This window comes from Staurois parvus, unplaced genomic scaffold, assembly GCF_062004578.1.
Source record: "Staurois parvus isolate SC_StPar_1 unplaced genomic scaffold, SC_StPar_1.0 ptg002411l, whole genome shotgun sequence".
Lineage (NCBI taxonomy): Eukaryota > Metazoa > Chordata > Amphibia > Anura > Ranidae > Staurois > Staurois parvus.
This window is the reverse complement of record NW_028320207.1, coordinates 108,858-132,051: the sequence shown is the minus strand read 5'-3', so window position 1 is coordinate 132,051 and position 23,194 is coordinate 108,858. Positions and strand designations below refer to the sequence as shown.

Below are 23,194 nucleotides of genomic sequence, written 5' to 3'. Positions count from 1 at the left end.
TATACAATGTACCAGACCGATGGATTGATAATGGGAGGGGGGAGACCAGTGTAATATACCAGACCGATGGATTGATAATGGGGGGGGGAGACCTATACAATGTACCAGACCGATGGATTGATAATGGGGGGGGGAGACCTATACAATATACCAGACCGATGGATTGATAATGGGAGGGGGAGACCTATACAATGTACCAGACCGATGGATTGATAATGGGAGGGGGGAGACCTATACAATGTACCAGACCGATGGATTGATAATGGAGGGGGGAGACCAGTCTAATATACCAGACCGATGGATTGATAATGGGGGGGGAGAGACCTATACAATGTACCAGACCGATGGATTGATAATGGGGGGGGGAGACCTATACAATGTACCAGACCGATGGATTGATAATGGGGGGGGAGACCTATACAATGTACCAGGCCGATGGATTGATAATGGGGAGGGGGAGACCTATACAATGTACCAGACCGATGGATTGATAATGGGAGGGGGGGGGGCGCTCCTGATCCTTGCAGGTTTCTAGGATGTCCATAGAGATCACCCACTCATATAAATGGCGGCGGTCCATTCAGAAGGGTCTTTGCCGTAACCCTCGGAGACGCCTCTACCGGTAACATCCACCCACTCATTGCTATGGAACAGCGTCATACATAATACAGAGAGGCAGGGCTGACACCGGCTCCTCCGGTCCCCGAACCCACCAATCAGCATTCATTTATACATCGTCTGGTTGGACAGCAACACTTGATGAGCATTGCAGGCCACAGACAGCCACAGTAGGGCTGAGCCAATCAGACGAAGCAGCTCCTGGGCCATGAGGAAGGAGGACGGCCCCCGAGGAGCCAGGTGTCAGCCCATCAGGAGCATGCAGGAAGTAGTCAGCCTACAAAGTGTCAGTTGTCACGGGTAGGAGGAGAATCATACACTGACCTTTATACATTCTGTCTCATTAAAGGGGGGCAGTTGATGGCGGAGGTCACTAACACGGGTCCTACTGACGTGATTGTACAGTCGTATCTGAGGCACTTAGCTATCCAGGAGGAACCGGGCTAGGAGAGAAGAGAGTCAGTATATGTACAAGGAGGGGGGCAAGCTGAGTCCTGACACTAGGGGGCTGGAGGGGCTTCTATACCATGACACCACAGCAGGATATATGCAGGTCAGGAGAGGAGAGCCCATTATATACAGGTCAGGAGAGGAGAGGAGAGCCCATTATCTACAGGTCAGGAGAGGAGAAGAGAGCCCATTATCTACAGGTCAGGAGAGGAGAGCCCATTATCTACAGGTCAGGAGAGGAGAAGAGAGACCATTATCTGCAGGTCAGGAGAGGAGAGGAGAGCCCATTATATGCAGGTCAGGAGAGGAGAGGAGAGCCCATTATCTGCAGGTCAGGAGAGGAGAGCCCATTATATGCAGGTCAGGAGAGGAGAGGAGAGCCCATTAACTGCAGGTCAGGAGAGGAGAAGAGAGCCCATTATCTGCAGGTCAGGAGAGGAGAGGAGAGCCCACTATCTACAGGTCAGCAGAGGAGAGGAGAGCCCACTATCTAAAGGTCAGGAGAGGAGAGCCCATTATATACAGGTCAGGAGAGGAGAAGAGAGCACATTATCTACAGGTCAGGAGGGGAGAAGGGAGCCCATTATCTACAGGTCGGGAGAGGAGAAGAGAGCCCATTATCTACAGGTCAGGAGAGGAGAAGAGAGCCCATTATCTACAGGTCAGGAGAGGAGAGGAGAGCCCATTATCTACAGGTCAGGAGAGGAGAGCCCATTATATGCAGGTCAGGAGAGGAGAGCCCATTATCTACAGGTCAGGAGAGGAGAGGAGAGCCCATTATCTACAGGTCAGGAGAGGAGAGCCCATTATATGCAGGTCAGGAGAGGAGAGGAGAGCCCATTATCTGCAGGTCAGGAGAGGAGAGCCCATTATATGCAGGTCAGGAGAGGAGAGGAGAGCCCATTATATGCAGGTCAGGAGAGGAGAGCCCATTATATGCAGGTCAGGAGAGGAGAGGAGAGCCCATTATCTGCAGGTCAGGAGAGGAGAGCCCATTATATGCAGGTCAGGAGAGGAGAGGAGAGCCCATTATATACAGGTCAGGAGAGGAGAGGAGAGCCCACTATCTACAGGTCAGGAGAGGAGAAGAGAGACCATTATCTGCAGGTCAGGAGAGGGAGAAGAGAGCCCATTATATGCAGGTCAGGAGAGGAGAGCCCATTATATGCAGGTCAGGAGAGGAGAGCCCATTATATGCAGGTCAGGAGAGGAGAGCCCATTATATGCAGGTCAGGAGAGGAGAGGAGAGCCCATTATATGCAGGTCAGGAGAGGAGAGGAGAGCCCATTATCTACAGGTCAGGAGAGAAGAGAGCCCATTATCTACAGGTCAGGAGAGGAGAAGAGAGCCCATTATCTACAGGTCAGGAGAGGAGAAGAGAGCCCATTATCTGCAGGTCAGGAGAGGAGAAGAGAGCACATTATCTGCAGGTCAGGAGAGGAGACGAGAGCACATTATCTGCAGGTCAGGAGAGGAGAGGAGAGCCCATTATCTACAGGTCAGGAGAGGAGAAGAGAGCCCATTATCTACAGGTCAGGAGAGGAGAGGAGAGCCCACTATCTACAGGTCAGGAGAGGAGAAGAGAGCCCAATATCTGCAGGTCAGGAGAGGAGAAGAGAGCCCATTATCTACAGGTCAGGAGAGGAGAAGAGAGCCCGTTATATACAGGTCAGGAGAGGAGAAGAGAGCCCATTATATACAGGTCAGGAGAGGAGAGCCCATTATATGCAGGTCAGGAGAGGAGAGGAGAGCCCACTATCTACAGGTCAGGAGAGGAGAAGAGAGCCCATTATATACAGGTCAGGAGAGGAGAAGAGAGCCCATTATATACAGGTCAGGAGAGGAGAGCCCATTATATGCAGGTCAGGAGAGGAGAGGAGAGCCCACTATCTACAGGTCAGGAGAGGAGAAGAGAGCCCATTATCTGCAGGTCAGGAGAGGAGAAGAGAGCCCATTATCTACAGGTCAGGAGAGGAGAAGAGAGCCCATTATCTACAGGTCAGGAGAGGAGAGCTCATTATCTGCAGGTCAGGAGAGGAGAGCCCATTATCTACAGGTCAGGAGAGGAGAAGAGAGCCCATTATCTACAGGTCAGGAGAGGAGAGCTCATTATCTACAGGTCAGGAGAGGAGAGGAGAGCCCACTATCTACAGGTCAGGAGAGGAGAGCCCATTATATACAGGTCAGGAGGGGAGAAGAGAGCCCATTATCTACAGGTCAGGAGAGGAGAAGAGAGCCCATTATCTACAGGTCAGGAGAGGAGAGCTCATTATCTGCAGGTCAGGAGAGGAGAGCCCATTATCTACAGGTCAGGAGAGGAGAAGAGAGCCCATTATCTACAGGTCAGGAGAGGAGAGGAGAAGAGAAGAGAGCCCATTATCTGCAGGTCAGGAGAGGAGAAGAGAGCCCATTATCTACAGGTCAGGAAAGGAGAAGAGAGCCCATTATATACAGGTCAGGAGAGGAGAAGAGAGCCCATTATATACAGGTCAGGAGAGGAGAAGAGAGCCCATTATATACAGGTCAGGAGAGGAGAGCCCATTATATGCAGGTCAGGAGAGGAGAGGAGAGCCCACTATCTACAGGTCAGGAGAGGAGAAGAGAGCCCATTATATACAGGTCAGGAGAGGAGAAGAAAGCCCATTATATACAGGTCAGGAGAGGAGAGCCCATTATATGCAGGTCAGGAGAGGAGAGGAGAGCCCATTATCTACAGGTCAGGAGAGGAGAAGAGAGCCCATTATATACAGGTCAGGAGAGGAGAAGAGAGCCCATTATCTGCAGGTCAGGAGAGGAGAAGAGAGCCCATTATATACAGGTCAGGAGAGGAGAAGAGAGCCCATTATCTACAGGTCAGGAGAAGAGAAGAGAGCCCATTATCTACAGGTCAGGAGAGGAGAAGAGAGCCCATTATCTACAGGTCAGGAGAGGAGAAGAGAGCCCATTATATACAGGTCAGGAGAGGAGAAGAGAGCCCATTATCTACAGGTCACGAGAGGAGAAGAGAGCCCATTATCTACAGGTCAGGAGAGGAGAGCCCATTATCTGCAGGTCAGGAGAGGAGAAGAGAGCCCATTATCTACAGGTCAGGAGAGGAGAGCCCATTATCTGCAGGTCAGGAGAGGAGAAGAGAGCCCATTATCTGCAGGTCAGGTGAGGAGAAGAGAGCCCATTATCGACAGGTCAGGAGAGGAGAAGAGAGCCCATTATCTACAGGTCAGGAGAGGAGAAGAGAGCCCATTATCTACAGGTCAGGAGAGGAGAAGAGAGCCCATTATCTACAGGTCAGGAGAGGAGAAGAGAGCCCATTATCTACAGGTCAGGAGAGGAGAAGAGAGCCCATTATATACAGGTCAGGAGAGGAGAAGAGAGCCCATTATCTACAGGTCAGGAGAGGAGAAGAGAGCCCATTATATACAGGTCAGGAGAGGAGAAGAGAGCCCATTATCTACAGGTCAGGAGAGGAGAAGAGAGCCCATTATATACAGGTCAGGAGAGGAGAAGAGAGCCCATTATCTACAGGTCAGGAGAGGAGAAGAGAGCCCATTATCTACAGGTCAGGAGAGGAGAAGAGAGCCCATTATCTACAGGTCAGGAGAGGAGAGCCTATTATCTGCAGGTCAGGAGAGGAGAAGAGAGCACATTATCTGCAGGTCAGGTGAGGAGAAGAGAGCCCATTATCTACAGGTCAGGAGAGGAGAAGAGAGCCCATTATCTACAGGTCAGGAGAGGAGAAGAGAGCCCATTATCTACAGGTCAGGAGAGGAGAAGAGAGCACATTATCTACAGGTCAGGAGAGGAGAAGAGAGCACATTATCTGCAGGTCAGGTGAGGAGAAGAGAGCCCATTATCTACAGGTCAGGAGAGGAGAAGAGAGCCCATTATCTACAGGTCAGGAGAGGAGAAGAGAGCCCATTATCTACAGGTCAGGAGAGGAGAGCCCATTATCTGCAGGTCAGGAGAGGAGAAGAGAGCCCATTATCTACAGGTCAGGAGAGGAGAGCCCATTATCTACAGGTCAGGAAAGGAGAAGAGAGCCCATTATCTGCAGGTGGGGAGAGGAGAAGAGAGCCCATTATCTGCAGGTCAGGAGAGGAGAAGAGAGCACATTATCTACAGGTCAGGAGAGGAGAAGAGAGCCCATTATCTGCAGGTCAGGAGAGGAGAAGAGAGCACATTATCTGCAGGTCAGGAGAGGAGAAGAGAGCCCATTATCTGCAGGTCAGGAGAGGAGAAGAGAGTACATTATCTGCAGGTCAGGAGAGGAGAAGAGAGCCCATTATCTACAGGTCAGGAGAGGAGAAGAGAGCCCATTATCTACAGGTCAGGAGAGGAGAAGAGAGCCCATTATATGCAGGTCAGGAGAGGAGAAGAGAGTCCATTATATGCAGGTCAGGAGAGGAGAAGAGAGCCCATTATCTACAGGTCAGGACAGGAGAAGAGAGACCATTATCTACAGGTCAGGAGAGGAGAAGAGAGCCAATTATCGACAGGTCAGGAGAGGAGAAGAGAGCCCATTATCTACAGGTCAGGAGAGGAGAAGAGAGCCCATTATCTACAGGTCAGGAGAGGAGAAGAGAGCCCATTATCTACAGGTCAGGAGAGGAGAGCCCATTATCTGCAGGTCAGGAGAGGAGAAGAGAGCACATTATCTGCAGGTCAGGTGAGGAGAAGAGAGCCCATTATCGACAGGTCAGGAGAGGAGAAGAGAGCCCATTATCTACAGGTCAGGAGAGGAGAAGAGAGCCCATTATATACAGGTCAGGAGAGGAGAAGAGAGCCCATTATCTACAGGTCAGGAGAGGAGAAGAGAGCCCATTATATACAGGTCAGGAGAGGAGAAGAGAGCCCATTATCTACAGGTCAGGAGAGGAGAAGAGAGCCCATTATCTACAGGTCAGGAGAGGAGAAGAGAGCCCATTATCTACAGGTCAGGAGAGGAGAGCCCATTATCTGCAGGTCAGGAGAGGAGAAGAGAGCACATTATCTGCAGGTCAGGTGAGGAGAAGAGAGCCCATTATCTACAGGTCAGGAGAGGAGAAGAGAGCCCATTATCTACAGGTCAGGAGAGGAGAAGAGAGCCCATTATCTACAGGTCAGGAGAGGAGAAGAGAGCCCATTATCTACAGGTCAGGAGAGGAGAGCCCATTATCTGCAGGTCAGGAGAGGAGAAGAGAGCCCATTATCTACAGGTCAGGAGAGGAGAGCCCATTATCTACAGGTCAGGAGAGGAGAAGAGAGACCATTATCTGCAGGTGGGGAGAGGAGAAATGAGCCCAATATCTGCAGGTCAGGAGAGGAGAAGAGAGCCCATTATCTGCAGGTCAGGAGAGGAGAAGAGAGCCCATTATCTACAGGTCAGGAGAGGAGAAGAGAGCCCATTATCTACAGGTCAGGAGAGGAGAAGAGAGCCCATTATCTACAGGTCAGGAGAGGAGAAGAGAGCCCATTATATGCAGGTCAGGAGAGGAGAAGAGAGCCCATTATATTCAGGTCAGGAGAGGAGAAGAGAGCCCATTATCTACAGGTCAGGACAGGAGAAGAGAGCCCATTATCTACAGGTCAGGAGAGGAGAAGAGAGCCCATTATCTACAGGTCAGGAGAGGAGAAGAGAGCCCATTATCTGCAGGTCAGGAGAGGAGAAGAGAGCCCATTATCTGCAGGTCAGGAGAGGAGAGCCCATTATACACAGGTCAGGAGAGGAGAAGAGAGCACATTATCTGCAGGTCCGGAGAGGAGAAGAGAGCCCATTATCTGCAGGTCAGGAGAGGAGAAGAGAGCCCATTATCTGCAGGTCAGGAGAGGAGAGCCCATTATATACAGGTCAGGAGAGGAGAAGAGAGCCCATTATATGCAGGTCAGGAGAGGAGAAGAGAGCCCATTATATGCAGGTCAGGAGAGGAGAAGAGAGCCCATTATCTACAGGTCAGGACAGGAGAAGAGAGCCCATTATCTACAAGTCAGGAGAGGAGAAGAGAGCCCATTATCTACAGGTCAGGAGAGGAGAAGAGAGCCCATTATCTGCAGGTCAGGAGAGGAGAAGAGAGCCCATTATCTGCAGGTCAGGAGAGGAGAGCCCATTATATACAGGTCAGGAGAGGAGAAGAGAGCCCATTATCTGCAGGTCGGGAGAGGAGAAGAGAGCCCATTATCTACAGATCAGGAGAGGAGAAGAGAGCCCATTATCTGCAGGTCAGGAGAGGAGAGGAGAAGAGAGCCCATTATCTACAGGTCAGGAGAGGAGAAGAGAGCACATTATCTGCAGGTCCGGAGAGGAGAAGAGAGCCCATTATCTGCAGGTCAGGAGAGGAGAAGAGAGCCCATTATCTGCAGGTCAGGAGAGGAGAGCCCATTATCTACAGGTCAGGAGAGGAGAAGAGAGCCCATTATCTGCAGGACAGGAGAGGAGAAGAGAGCCCATTATCTACAGGTCAGGAGAGGAGAAGAGAGCCCATTATCTGCAGGTCAGGAGAGGAGAGGAGAAGAGAGCCCATTATCTGCAGGTCAGGAGAGGAGAGGAGAAGAGAGCCCATTATCTACAGGTCAGGAGAGGAGAGGAGAAGAGAGCCCATTATCTACAGGTCAGGAGAGGAGAAGAGAGTACATTATCTACAGGTCCGGAGAGGAGAAGAGAGCCCATTATATGCAGGTCAGGAGAGGAGAAGAGAGTACATTATATTCAGGTCAGGAGAGGAGAAGAGAGTACATTATCTACAGGTCAGGAGAGGAGAAGAGAGTACATTATCTACAGGTCCGGAGAGGAGAAGAGAGCCCATTATCTGCAGGACAGGAGAGGAGAAGAGAGCCCATTATCTACAGGTCAGGAGAGGAGAAGAGAGCCCATTATCTACAGGTCAGGAGGGGAGAAGGGAGCCCATTATATGCAGGTCAGGAGGGGAGAAGAGAGCCCATTATATGCAGGTCAGGAGAGGAGAAGAGAGCACATTATCTGCAGGTCAGGAGAGGAGAAGAGAGCCCATTATCTGCAGGTCAGGAGAGGAGAAGAGAGCCCATTATCTGCAGGTCAGGAGAGGAGAAGAGAGTACATTATCTACAGGTCAGGAGAGGAGAAGAGAGCACATTATCTGCAGGTCAGGAGAGATGAAGAGAGCTCATTATATGCAGGTCCGGAGAGGAGAAGAGAGCCCATTATCTGCAGGTCAGGAGAGAAGAGAGTACATTATCTACAGGTCAGGAGAGGAGAAGAGAGCCCATTATCTGCAGGTCAGGAGAGGAGAAGAGAGCCCAATATCTACAGGTCAGGAGAGGAGAAGAGAGCACATTATCTGCAGGTCAGGAGAGGAGAAGAGAGCCCATTATCTGCAGGTCAGGAGAGGAGAAGAGAGCCCATTATCTACAGGTCAGGAGGGGAGCCCATTATCTGCAGGTCGGGAGAGGAGAAGAGAGCCCATTATCTACAGGTCAGGAGAGGAGAAGAGAGTACATTATATGCAGGACAGGAGAGGAGAAGAGAGCCCATTATATGCAGGACAGGAGAGGAGAAGAGAGCCCATTATATGCAGGTCAGGAGAGGAGAAGAGAGTACATTATCTACAGGTCAGGAGAGGAGAAGAGAGCCCATTATCTACAGGTCAGGAGAGGAGAAGAGAGCCCATTATCTACAGGTCAGGAGAGGAGAAGAGAGCCCATTATCTACAGGTCAGGAGAGGAGAAGAGAGCCCATTATCTACAGGTCAGGAGAGGAGAAGAGAGCCCATTATCTACAGGGCACTATCCAACTACTGTATCTGGGATGGAGCACAGTCATTGAAAGGCAGGCTGGTGTATAGACAATGTATGGATGGTGGGATGGTTGGATGATGGATGGTTGGATTATGGATTGTGGGATGGATGGTATGGATGATGCATGGTATGGATGATGGATTGTGGGATGGTTGGATGGTATGGGTGATGGATGGTTGGATGATGGATTGTGGGATGGATGGATGGTATGGATGATGGATTGTGGGATGGTTGGATGGTATGGGTGATGGATGGTTGGATGATGGATTGTGGGATGGATGGATGGTATGGATGATGGATGGTGGGATGGTTGGATGATGGATTGTAGGAAGGTTGGATGGTATGGATGATGGATGGTTGGATGATGGATTGTGGGATGGTTGGATGGTATGGTATGGATGATGGATGGTTGGATGATGAATTGTGGGATGGTTGGATGGTATGGATGATGGATGGTTGGATGGTATGGATGGTGGGATGGTTGGATGGTATGGATGATGGATGGTTGGATGATAGATGGTATGGATGATGGATGGTGGGATGGTTGGATGGTATGGATGATGGATGGTGGGATGGATGGATGGATGGATGGTGTTATGGACGATGTATAGACGGTTGGTTGGTTGGATGGATGGGATGTATAGATGGTTGGATGGGATGGATGGATGGTGTTATGGACGATGTATAGATGGTTGGATGGATGGATGTTTGGATGGGATGGATGGTGTTATGGACAATGTACAGATGGTTGGATGGATGGATGGTTGGATGGATGGAGTTATGGATGATGTATTCATGGTTGGATGGATGGGATGTATAGATAGTTGGATGGGATGGATGGGATGGATGGATGGTGTTATGGACGATGTATAGACGGTTGGATTGATGTGATGTATAGATGGATGGGATGGATGGATGGATGGATGGGATGGATGGTGTTATGGATGATGTACAGACGGTGGGACTTACCCTGTGAGTGAGAAGAGTTCCGTTGAGCAGGGCCTGTATACAGGACACGTTTCGGCACTGTCCGCAGCAGCGGTTGAGGTCCCGGGGTGGCTCGTACACCTGGTTCTGGGAGAAGGGACTCTGTAAGGCAGGGAGTGAGCTGATAGAAGCAGATATATGAGCACCAGAAATGTGTCCCCCAATATACATCCCGTCGGCTCCGCCCCATTCTCATCCCTGACAAACCCGAGCCACCGTCTGTACAATGAGGTCACATGACGGAACCGACTTTGTAATACAAATCTTCCTTCTATTATTTACTTCACCGGAGAGAATATAACACACCACAAGTGACATACGCATCATCTGTATATATATATATATTGCTGTAGCTGAACTTCTCACCTCCGCTGTTCCTCTAATGTCCATATATACACACTGTGCCATATATACTCCTCCTATATACACACTGTCCCATATATACTCCTCCTATATACACACACTGTCCCATATATACTCATCCTATATACACACTGTCCTATATATATACTCCTCCTATATACACACTGTCCCATATATACTCCTCCTATATACACACTGCCCCATATATACTCCTCCTATATACACACTGCCCCATATATACTCCTCCTATATACACACACTGCCCCATATATACTCCTCCTATATACACACTGCCCCATATATACTCCTCCTATATATACACACTGTCCCATATATACTCCTCCTATATACACACTGCCCCATATATACTCCTCCTATATACACACACTGTCCCATATATACTCCTCCTATATACACACTGTGCCATATATACTCCTCCTATATACACACACTGTGCCATATATACTCCTCCTATATACACACACTGTCCTATATATACTCCTCCTATATACACACTGTCCTATATATACTCCTCCTATATACACACTGTCCCATATATACTCCTCCTATATACACACTGTCCTATATATACTCCTCCTATATACACACTGTCCCATATATACTCCTCCTATATACACACACTGTCCTATATATACTCCTCCTATATACACACTGTCCTATATATACTCCTCCTATATACACACTGTCCCATATATACTCCTCCTATATACACACTGTCCTATATATACTCCTCCTATATACACACTGTCCCATATATACTCCTCCTATATACACACACTGTCCTATATATACTCCTCCTATATACACACTGTCCTATATATACTCCTCCTATATACACACTGTCCCATATATACTCCTATATACACACTGCCCCATATATACTCCTCCTATATACACACTGTCCCATATATACTCCTCCTATATACACACACTGTCCCATATATACTCCTCCTATATACACACACTGTCCCATATATACTCCTCCTATATACACACACTGTCCCATATATACTCCTCCTATATACACTGTCCTATATATACTCCTCCTATATACACACTGTCCCATATATACTCCTCCTATATACACACTGTCCCATATATACTCCTCCTATATACACACTGTCCCATATATACTCCTCCTATATACACACTGTCCCATATATACTCCTCCTATATACACACACTGTCCTATATATACTCCTCCTATATACACACTGTCCTATATATACTCCTCCTATATACACACTGTCCCATATATACTCCTCCTATATACACACTGTCCTATATATACTCCTCCTATATACACACTGTCCCATATATACTCCTCCTATATACACACACTGTCCCATATATACTCCTATACACACACTGTCCCATATATACTCCTCCTATATACACACACTGTCCCATATATACTCCTATACACACACTGTCCCATATATACTCCTCCTATATACACACTGTCCCATATATACTCCTCCTATATACACACTGTCCCATATATACTCCTCCTATATACACACTGTCCCATATATACTCCTCCTATATACACACACTGTCCTATATATACTCCTCCTATATACACACTGTCCTATATATACTCCTCCTATATACACACTGTCCCATATATACTCCTCCTATATACACACTGTCCTATATATACTCCTCCTATATACACACTGTCCCATATATACTCCTCCTATATACACACACTGTCCCATATATACTCCTCCTATATACACACTGTCCCATATATACTCCTCCTATATACACACACTGTCCTATATATACTCCTCCTATATACACACACTGTCCCATATATACTCCTCCTATATACACACTGTCCCATATATACTCCTCCTATATACACACTGTCCTATATATACTCCTCCTATATACACACTGTCCCATATATACTCCTCCTATATATACACACTGTCCCATATATACTCCTCCTATATACACACACTGTCCCATATATACTCCTCCTATATACACACACTGTCCTATATATACTCCTCCTATATACACACACTGTCCCATATATACTCCTCCTATATACACACTGTCCCATATATACTCCTCCTATATACACACTGCCCCATATATACTCCTCCTATATACACACTGTCCCATATATACTCCTCCTATATACACACACTGTCCCATATATACTCCTCCTATATACACACACTGTCCCATATATACTCCTCCTATATACACACACTGTCCCATATATACTCCTCCTATATACACTGTCCTATATATACTCCTCCTATATACACACTGTCCCATATATACTCCTCCTATATACACACTGTCCCATATATACTCCTCCTATATACACACTGTCCCATATATACTCCTCCTATATACACACACTGTCCCATATATACTCCTCCTATATACACACTGTCCCATATATACTCCTCCTATATACACACTGTCCCATATATACTCCTCCTATATACACACACTGTCCCATATATACTCCTCCTATATACACACTGTCCCATATATACTCCTCCTATATACACACACTGTCCCATATATACTCCTCCTATATACACTGTCCTATATATACTCCTCCTATATACACACTGTCCTATATATACTCCTCCTATATACACACTGTCCTATATATACTCCTCCTATATACACACTGTCCTATATATACTCCTCCTATATACACACTGTCCTATATATACTCCTCCTATATACACACTGTCCTATATATACTCCTCCTATATATACACACTGTCCCATATATACTCCTCCTATATACACACTGTCCCATATATACTCCTCCTATATACACACACTGTCCCATATATACTCCTCCTATATACACACACTGTCCTATATATACTCCTCCTATATACACACACTGTCCCATATATACTCCTCCTATATACACACTGTCCCATATATACTCCTCCTATATACACACTGTCCTATATATACTCCTCCTATATACACACTGTCCTATATATACTCCTATATACACACACTGTCCTATATATACTCCTATATACACACTGTCCCATATATACTCCTCCTATATACACACTGTCCTATATATACTCCTATATACACACACTGTCCTATATATACTCCTATATACACACTGTCCTATATATACTCCTCCTATATACACACTGTCCTATATATACTCCTCCTATATACACACACTGTCCTATATATACTCCTCCTATATACACACACTGTCCTATATATACTCCTCCTATATACACACACTGTCCTATATATACTCCTCCTATACACACGCTGTCCTATATATACTCCTATATACACACACTGTCCCATATATACTCCTCCTATATACACCCTCTATAGGTATATAAGGCGGAGCCCAGGCCGCCATCACTCGCTGAGGAAATCCCGCCTCTTAGTGAATGAGGTGAAGTTGCGCTGACTTCAGTCGTCCAATCGTGAAGCAGACTCTCCTTGCCTGTGATTGGCTGCTCCTTGCGTTGAGTCTGGTGTCACCTCATTCACTGAGAATCCACCGGCTCCTCTCCTTTAGTGAATCAGCCCCATCATCTGTCATTAGTCCTCCTTACCGGCTGGCAGCGGGCGGCGCAGCGCAGAGACGAGACGTTGATTTGGTGGTATTTGGAGACGGGGTCGATGAGCGAGGTGCAGTGCGATGTGTGACAGACGCCCTCCGCCGTGTGCTCCATGATGGTCTGACCCGGCCGGAGGATCCCACCATCTTTACTGAGACACACCGAGGCCTTCACTGCAGAGAGAGGAGCCACGTCAGACCACAGCCAATGGGCAGTATATGGGGAGCTCTCCACACCTCACAGGAGATGGGGTCCCCAATAAACACGGGGGGGGGGAGGGGTGGAGGCCGCCTGGGAGAGGACAGCTGGGTCATGTTGGTACGGGATCGTGGAGGAAGACCTGAAATGATGAGTGGGGCCTGAAGAGACCTCCGGAGGGGGAGGAGAGTAGGGGTTGGCCGAGTGGGGTTGAAAGACGTCTGTTGGGGTATGGATTGGTGCAGTGGGGGTGAAAGACGTCTGTTGGGGTATGGGTTGGTGCAGTGGGGGTGAAAGACGTCTGTTGGGGTATGGATTGGTGCAGTGGGGGTGAAAGACGTCTGTTGGGGTATGGGTTGGTGCAGTGGGGGTGAAAGACGTCTGTTGGGGTATGGGTTGGTGCAGTGGGGGTGAAAGACGTCTGTTGGGGTATGGGTTGGTGCAGTGGGGGTGAAAGACGTCTGCTGGGGTATGGGTTGGTGCAGTGGGGGTGAAAGACGTCTGTTGGGGTATGGATTGGTGCAGTGGGGGTGAAAGACGTCTGTTGGGGTATGGGTTGGTGCAGTGGGGGTGAAAGACGTCTGCTGGGGTATGGATTGGTGCAGTGGGGGTGAAAGACGTCTGTTGGGGTATGGGTTGGTGCAGTGGGGGTGAAAGACGTCTGCTGGGGTATGGGTTGGTGCAGTGGGGGTGAAAGACGTCTGTTGGGGTATGGATTGGTGCAGTGGGGGTGAAAGACGTCTGTTGGGGTATGGGTTGGTGCAGTGGGGGTGAAAGACGTCTGCTGGGGTATGGATTGGTGCAGTGGGGGTGAAAGACGTCTGTTGGGGTATGGGTTGGTGCAGTGGGGGTGAAAGACGTCTGTTGGGGTATGGATTGGTGCAGTGGGGGTGAAAGACGTCTGTTGGGGTATGGGTTTTGCAGTGGGGGTGAAAGACGTCTGCTGGGGTATGGATTGGTGCAGTGGGGGTGAAAGACGTCTGTTGGGGTATGGGTTGGTGCAGTGGGGGTGAAAGACGTCTGCTGGGGTATGGGTTGGTGCAGTGGGGGTGAAAGACGTCTGTTGGGGTATGGATTGGTGCAGTGGGGGTGAAAGACGTCTGTTGGGGTATGGGTTGGTGCAGTGGGGGTGAAAGACGTCTGCTGGGGTATGGATTGGTGCAGTGGGGGTGAAAGACGTCTGTTGGGGTATGGGTTGGTGCAGTGGGGGTGAAAGACGTGTGTTGGGGTATGGATTGGTGCAGTGGGGGTGAAAGACGTCTGTTGGGGTATGGGTTTTGCAGTGGGGGTGAAAGACGTCTGTTGGGGTATGGGTTGGTGTAGTGGGGGTGAAAGACGTCTGCTGGGGTATGGGTTGGTGCAGTGGGGGTGAAAGACGTGTGTTGGGGTATGGATTGGTGCAGTGGGGGTGAAAGACGTCTGTTGGGGTATGGGTTGGTGCAGTGGGGGTGAAAGACGTCTGTTTTAGGGCGAGCCTTCATGGAGTGGGGTGGGGGTGTCAGGACTTACCACATTTATAGACGGTGCAGTTACACGGGTTGGTTACCGAGTTCATGAATTCCTCGTCAATTTGGAGTTTTTCTCCCTAAACAGGAAGAAGGGAGAGTTTAGTGACATCGATATCTGCATTGTGTGCGATGGCTCTACCTTCCCCCATCCACCCAACGTCCTCTCCACCCCCACCGTCTGAAACCGAGCAGAACCCCAACCTATGACTGGTGTGCCCTGATTGGGTGACCACTGCAAGGTGATCCAGCCACTGCTGGGGGTGACCCCTGTGGGGAGAACCTATTGGGTGGTCCAGCTGTAATAGGAGTTACCCCTGCAGGGAGAACCTACAGGATGGTCCAGCTGTCGTAGGGGTGACCCCTGTCGGGAGAACCTATAGGATGGTCAAGCTGTTGTAGAGGTGACCCCTGTGGAGAGAACCTATTGGGTGTTCCAGCTGTAATAGGAGTGACCCCTGTGGGGAGAACCTATAGGATGGTCCAGCTGTAATAGGAGTGACCCCTGTGGGGAGAACCTATAGGATGGTCCAGCTGTTGTAGGGGTGATCCCTGTGGGGAGAACCTATAGGATGGTCCAGCTGTAATAGGAGTGACCCCTGTGGGGAGAACCTATAGGATGGTCCAGATGTCATAGGGGTGACCCCTGTGGAGAGAACCTATTGGGTGGTCCAGCTGTAATAGGAGTGACCCCTGTGGGGAGAACCTATAGGATGGTCAAGCTGTCGTAGGGGTGATCCCTGTGGGGAGAACCTATAGGACGGTCCAGCTGTTGTAGGGGTGATCCCTGTGGGGAGAACCTATAGGACGGTCCAGCTGTTGTAGGGGTGATCCCTGTGGGGAGAACCTATAGGATGGTCCAGCTGTCATAGGGGTGATCCCTGTGGAGAGAACCTATAGAATGGTCCAGCTGTCGTAGGGGTGACCCCTATGGGGAGAACCTATAGGATAGTCCAGATGTCATAGGGGTGACCCCTGTGGAGAGAACCTATTGGGTGGTCCAGCTGTAATAGGAGTGACCCCTGTGGGGAGAACCTATAGGATGGTTAAGCTGTCGTAGGGTGACCCCTGTGGGGAGAACCTATAGGATGGTCCAGCTGTCATAGGGGTGACCCCTGTGGGAAGAACCTAAAGGGTGGTCCAGCTGTAATAGGAGTGACCCCTGTGGGAAGAACCTATAGGATGGTCCAGCTATCATAGGGGTGACCCCTGTGGAGAGAACCTATTGGGTGTTCCAGCTGTCGTAGGGGTGACAACTGTGGGGAGAACCTATTGGGTGGTCCAGCTGTAATAGGAGTGACCCCTGTGGGGAGAACCTATAGGATGGTCCAGCTGTCGTAGGGTGACCCCTGTGGGGAGAACCTATATGATGGTCCAGCTGTCGTAGGGTGACCCCTGTGGGGAGAACCTATAGGACGGTCCAGCTGTCGTAGGGGTGACCCCTGTGGGGAGAACCTATAGGACGGTCCAGCTGTCGTAGGGGTGACCCCTATGGGGAGAACCTATAGGATGGTCCAGATGTCGTAGGGGTGACCCCTATGGGGAGAACCTATAGGATGGTCCAGATGTCATAGGGGTGACCCCTGTGGAGAGAACCTATTGGGTGGTCCAGCTGTAATAGGAGTGACCCCTGTGGGGAGAACCTATAGGATGGTCAAGCTGTCGTAGGGTGACCCCTGTGGGGAGAACCTATAGGATGGTCCAGCTGTCATAGGGGTGACCCCTGTGGGGAGAACCTAAAGGGTGGTCCAGCTGTAATAGGAGTGACCCCTGTGGGAAGAACCTATAGGATGGTCCAGCTGTCGTAGGGGTGACCCCTGTGGGGAGAACCTATAGGATGGTCCAGCTGTTGTAGGGGTGTCCCCTTTGGGGAGAACCTATAGGACGGTCCAGCTGTCGTAGGGGTGACCCCTGTGGGGAGAACCTATAGGATGGTCCAGCTGTTGTAGGGGTGTCCCCTGTGGGGAGAACCAATAGGACGGTCCAGCTGTCGTAGGGGTGACCCCTGTGGGGAGAACCTATAGGACGGTCCAGATGTTGTAGGGGTGACCCCTGTGGGGAGAACCTATAGGATGGTCCAGATGTCATAGGGGTGACCCCTGTGGGGAGAACCTATAGGATGGTCCAGCTGTTGTAGGGGTGTCCCCTGTGGGGAGAACCAATAGGACGGTCCAGCTGTCGTAGGGGTGACCCCTGTGGGGAGAACCTATAGGACGGTCCAGATGTTGTAGGGGTGACCCCTGTGGGGAGATCCAGTCACTATTGGAATGACCTCTGTGGGATGATTTGATATTGGGGTGACCCCTGTGGGGAGAACCTATAGGATGGTCCAGCTGTCGTAGGGGTGCCCCCTGTGGGGAGAACCTATAGGATGGTCCAGCTGTCGTAGGGGTGACCCCTGTGGGGAGATCCAGTCACTATTGGAATGACCTCTGTGGGATGATTTGATATTGGGGTGACCCCTGTGGGGTTGTCCAGTAGGATTAGCTGTACGAGATATTTGAGATCTCTCTGCAATTTTGTCCCAAATAACATCATACATTGGTCACGCCAACGACACACCGGAACCCCGATCAGCACAGATGTTACGTTTACTCACCAGATCACATTCCGGTTTTGGGATCTTCTCACAGGAACACTCTGTGGATATGAATGAAGAGAAACCGACTCAATCAATTATTTCATTCATCAGTTGGCCCAAAACACTGCAAAAGAACATACAGTACGTGACCCCGCCCACCATACATGACCCACTTCCACATGTCCCCATTGCACTGCCGAATCTCCCCGACCACCATACATGACCCACTTCCACGTGTCCCCATTTCACTGCCGAATCTCCCCGACCACCATACATGACCCACTTCCACGTGTCCCCATTTCACTGCCGAATCTCCCCGACCACCATACATGACCCACTTCCACGTGTCCCCATTTCACTGCCGAATCTCCCCGACCACCATACATGACCCACTTCCACGTGTCCCCATTTCACTGCCGAATCTCCCCGACCACCATACATGACCCACTTCCACATGTCTCCATTTCACTGCCGAATCTCCCCGACCACCATACATGACCCACTTCCACATGTCCCCATTTCACTGCCGAATCTCCCCGACCACCATACATGACCCACTTCCACATTTCTCCATTTCACTGCCGAATCTCCCTGCCCACCATACATGACCCACTTCCACATGTCTCCATTTCACTGCCGAATCTCCCCGACCACCATACATGACCCACTTCCACATGTCCCCATTTCATTGCCGAATCTCCCCGCCCACCACACATGACCCACTTCCACATGTCCCCATTTCATTGCCGAATCTCCCCGCCCACCATACATGACCCACTTCCACATGTCTCCATTTCACTGCCGAATCTCCCCGACCACCATACATGACCCACTTCCACATGTCCCCATTTCACTGCTGAATCTCCCCAACCACCACACATGACCCACTTCCACATGTCCCCATTTCACTGCCGAATCTCCCCGACCACCATATGACCCACTTCCACATGTCCCCATTTCACTGCTGGATCTCCCCGACCACCATACATGACCCACTTCTACATGTCCCCATTTCACTGCCGAATCTCCCCGACCACCATACATGACCCACTTCCACATGTCCCCATTTCACTGCCGAATCTCCCCGACCACCATATGACCCACTTCCACATGTCCCCATTTCACTGCTGGATCTCCCCGACCACCATACATGACCCACTTCCACATGTCCCCATTTCACTGCCGAATCTCCCCGACCACCATACATGACCCGCTTCCACATGTCCCCATTTCACTGCCGAATCTCCCCGACCACCATACATGACCCGCTTCCAGATGTCCCCATTTCACTGCTGAATCTCCCCGACCACCATACATGACCCACTTCTACATGTCCCCGTACAGTTGGGAAATCCTGTGGGGGTCTCAGGCACATCACCTTCCAGAAGGAACTGGTCTACTTACCGCAGGTTCTATATGGACAGCAACTTCCAGGTGTCCACAACTCCAGCACAGACATTCCCAGATCACAGGTGACATCAGGACATCGAGCCGTGTCACACACTACACACGAGGAGAAGACATGTCAGTGTCCGATGTCCACACGCATCTCCCTATGTCTGGCCCTTCCTGGCCACCTTGTGTAGAACCCTCCTAGTTTAGGATGTCTTTTGGCAAATTTAGGTTTTGGCTGCTGTAGTCAGGGGAGCGGTGATTGGTTGTTCTGGTCTGTTCAGGGTTTCACAGGTTGGCAGTTTGATTGCTTCCCCCTGGCTCTGGAAGAAGCTTCCAGAACACAGGGAAGGAGATTCAAATGACCAGTCTGAATATTTATCATGGCCTAGCCAGTCCCTGAGGAGAGGAGTGTCCAGAAGGGGGTGGGAGAGGTGATAAATAGTCTGAAGCCCTGCAGAGACTGCCCTCTCTCCACAGGAGGGTTCCAGAGCTTGAGGGACCTGATGCAGCCCATGGACTGTGTAGCTGTTCTTGAGGCCTTAGTGGTGTCAGGGCTGAAGGCCTGGATTGAGCTGGCTGTAGGACTTCACCCCAAGAGATCAGGTCTGGAGAAGAACTGTCTCCCTCACTAGGCCGTGTCTAGAGGAAGCTGGAATGTAGCAGCTGCCCTGCTGAGTAATGAATTGGTTCCTGGTGACTGTGTGCTCCTGGGACATAAGTGCTCCTGGGACATAAGTGCTCCTGGGACATAAGTGCTCCTGGGACATAAGTGCTCCTGGGACATAAGTGCCAGAAGTAGCTATGGACTGAGATGGCTCTGATAGGGTCTCAGATACTGGCTGTTCCTGTCCTCAGTAGAATCCTGGTGAGCCCCGAGGAAAGTGCCTCCCTGTCCAGCATATTGGAATCAGCATTGGGTGCCAATAATTGTGCAGTGGTGCAAGGTAACCAAATGCCAAGGAGAATGGCCTTATGGTCCCCAACTGTGAGGACCGTTCAATCTCCTCAGTTACCTCCAGAGAAAGAGACTAAGTGGGAGATTGTCCTCTCATTGCGATTTGCTGGTTGTTCTTTGGAGTACCCCATGCTCTAACCCCTCTTCTGATTAAAGTTCTTCAAGTATTAAATATCAAAAAGACATCCCACATGCCGGGATTTAGGAGCCGGAGTGGATGGGCTGGTGCTTGGGGGGATGGGCAGCCTCTATACGGTTAGCTAAGAACCAACTATTACCTGCAGGCCCTATGGGGGTAGTGCTACACTTGAGGTGAAGTGTCTGCTGGGCTCATAAACCTTTGCTGGCATAGTATCTGGTCAGGTAGGGGGCTCCACACTCAGTATGGGGGCTCCACACCCAGTATGGGGGTACAGCAGCATATCGGGGTACCCAGTAGACTGTTCGTCTTGCATTCTCCATCACAGCTATGGGAGAACAGCCAGAGAACATTGGAATGCATTGTCGTAGAAGCAAAGCATGGATCATCTAAGAGGACCTGTCTCTACTATATATCTACTGAGGACTCTATCCAGGGAAGGGCCACCAAGATACGAGGTGGTATCAAAAAGCTTGGAGACTCGCTCTGTTTACAGGAAGTACTTTATTTCTCTGCCTTCACACACTCGCACCTTCAGAATAGTCCCCTTGCACCTCAATACAGCGCTCCCGGTGTTCCCGCCACTTCTGGAACGTGTCCTGGAAGTCTCCTTTGTGAAGCACGTCAAGCACCTTCTGCTATGTGCGTTGGATCTCCGCAATCTTCTCAAAATGGTGACCTCTGAGCTGGATCTACAACTTCGGGAAGAGGGCGAAGTGCGCAGGAGGCAAATCTGGCGAGTAGGGTGGGTTCAGAAGTGAGATCATCGCAGCATGGGGAGGAACGTGGCAGCAACACGTCACATGTTCAAATCACACGTGAGGATTGCCTGGACTGTCCCGTATGACACCCCGACACACGTGAGGATTGCCTGGACTGTCCCGTATGACACCCCGACACACGGGAGGATTGCCTGTCCCGTATGACCGACAATGGCGGCAATGTTGTGGATCGTTCTCTGACCTCCATACACGAGTTGGCGAATGGTTTCCACATGTTCGGGGGTTGAGCTCGGTGAAGGTCTGCCTGATCTCTCGTTATCTTCCAGCGATGTTCTTCCGCTCAGAACTCCTCCAACGAGCGTCTCCGTAAACTTGCCGGATCGGGTCAGACGTGTCCGTGGCAGAGTTGCGCGCTTTCACGCAGAATTTCACGTTGGCTCTCGGTTCTAACTTGCTGTCCATAACAGGCGTGGTAACACACGTGGTCAACATCGCACCAGCTGCACACCTCCCGATGTACACAGGAGGATGTCTTTTGGCACACTGACCTATGTAGGTCAGTGCTCCCTGTGACTGTGCATGCAACCTTGTGCTGCCATCTGTTGGCCTATTACAAAACTAATCTCAAAACATTTTGATACCACCTTGTGTGTGTGTATATATATATATATCCATCCACTGAGGACCTATATACCCGGGGAAGGGTCACCAACATATATATATATCCATCCACTGAGGATCTATATACCCGGGGAAGGATCACCAACATATATATATATCCATCCACTGAGGACCTATATACCCGGGGAAGGGTCACCAACATATATATATATATATCCATCCACTGAGGACCTATATACCCGGGGAAGGGTCACCAACATATATATATATCCATCCACTGAGGACCTATATACCCGGGGAAGGATCACCAACATATATATATATCCATCCACTGAGGATCTATATACCCGGGGAAGGATCACCAACATATATATATATCCATCCACTGAGGATCTATATACCCGGGGAAGGATCACCAACATATATATATCCATCCACTGAGGATCTATATACCCGGGGAAGGATCACCAACATATATATATATATCCATCCACTGAGGATCTATATACCCGGGGAAGGATCACCAACATATATATATCCATCCACTGAGGACCTATATACCCGGGGAAGGGTCACCAACATATATATATCCATCCACTGAGGATCTATATACCCGGGGAAGGATCACCAACATATATATATATCCATCCACTGAGGATCTATATACCCGGGGAAGGATCACCAACATATATATATATCCATCCACTGAGGATCTATATACCCGGGGAAGGATCACCAACATATATATATATCCATCCACTGAGGATCTATATACCCGGGGAAGGATCACCAACATATATATATATATATCCATCCACTGAGGACCTATATACCCGGGGAAGGGTCACCAACATATATATATATCCATCCACTGAGGATCTATATACCCGGGGAAGGGTCACCAACATATATATATATATCCATCCACTGAGGACCTATATACCCGGGGAAGGGTCACCAACATATATATATATCCATCCACTGAGGATCTATATACCCGGGGAAGGATCACCAACATATATATATATATATATATCCATCCACTGAGGATCTATATACCCGGGGAAGGGTCACCAACATATATATATCCATCCACTGAGGATCTATATACCCGGGGAAGGGTCACCAACATATATATATATATCCATCCACTGAGGATCTATATACCCGGGGAAGGGTCACCAACATATATTTATATATCCATCCACTGAGGACCTATATACCCGGGGAAGGGTCACCAACATATATATATATATATCCATCCACTGAGGATCTATATACCCGGGGAAGGGTCACCAACATATAT

At 49.5% G+C, this 23,194-nt stretch overlaps 1 protein-coding gene across 1 annotated transcript in view; it reads right to left on the bottom strand.

Moving 5' to 3' along the window:
* Nucleotides 1-944: 944 nt before the first annotated feature.
* Nucleotides 945-23,194, bottom strand: part of LOC149430915 (otogelin-like) — a 97,381-nt gene continuing 75,131 nt past the window's right edge. The window contains exons 9-14 of the mRNA XM_089665925.1: nucleotides 19,461-19,559; nucleotides 18,075-18,115; nucleotides 15,480-15,555; nucleotides 13,767-13,945; nucleotides 9,781-9,900; nucleotides 945-1,061 (exon numbers count right to left, since the gene is read on the bottom strand). Of these exons, the coding sequence (XP_089522051.1) occupies nucleotides 945-1,061; nucleotides 9,781-9,900; nucleotides 13,767-13,945; nucleotides 15,480-15,555; nucleotides 18,075-18,115; nucleotides 19,461-19,559 (632 nt within the window). The remainder of the gene's footprint in view (nucleotides 1,062-9,780; nucleotides 9,901-13,766; nucleotides 13,946-15,479; nucleotides 15,556-18,074; nucleotides 18,116-19,460; nucleotides 19,560-23,194) is intronic.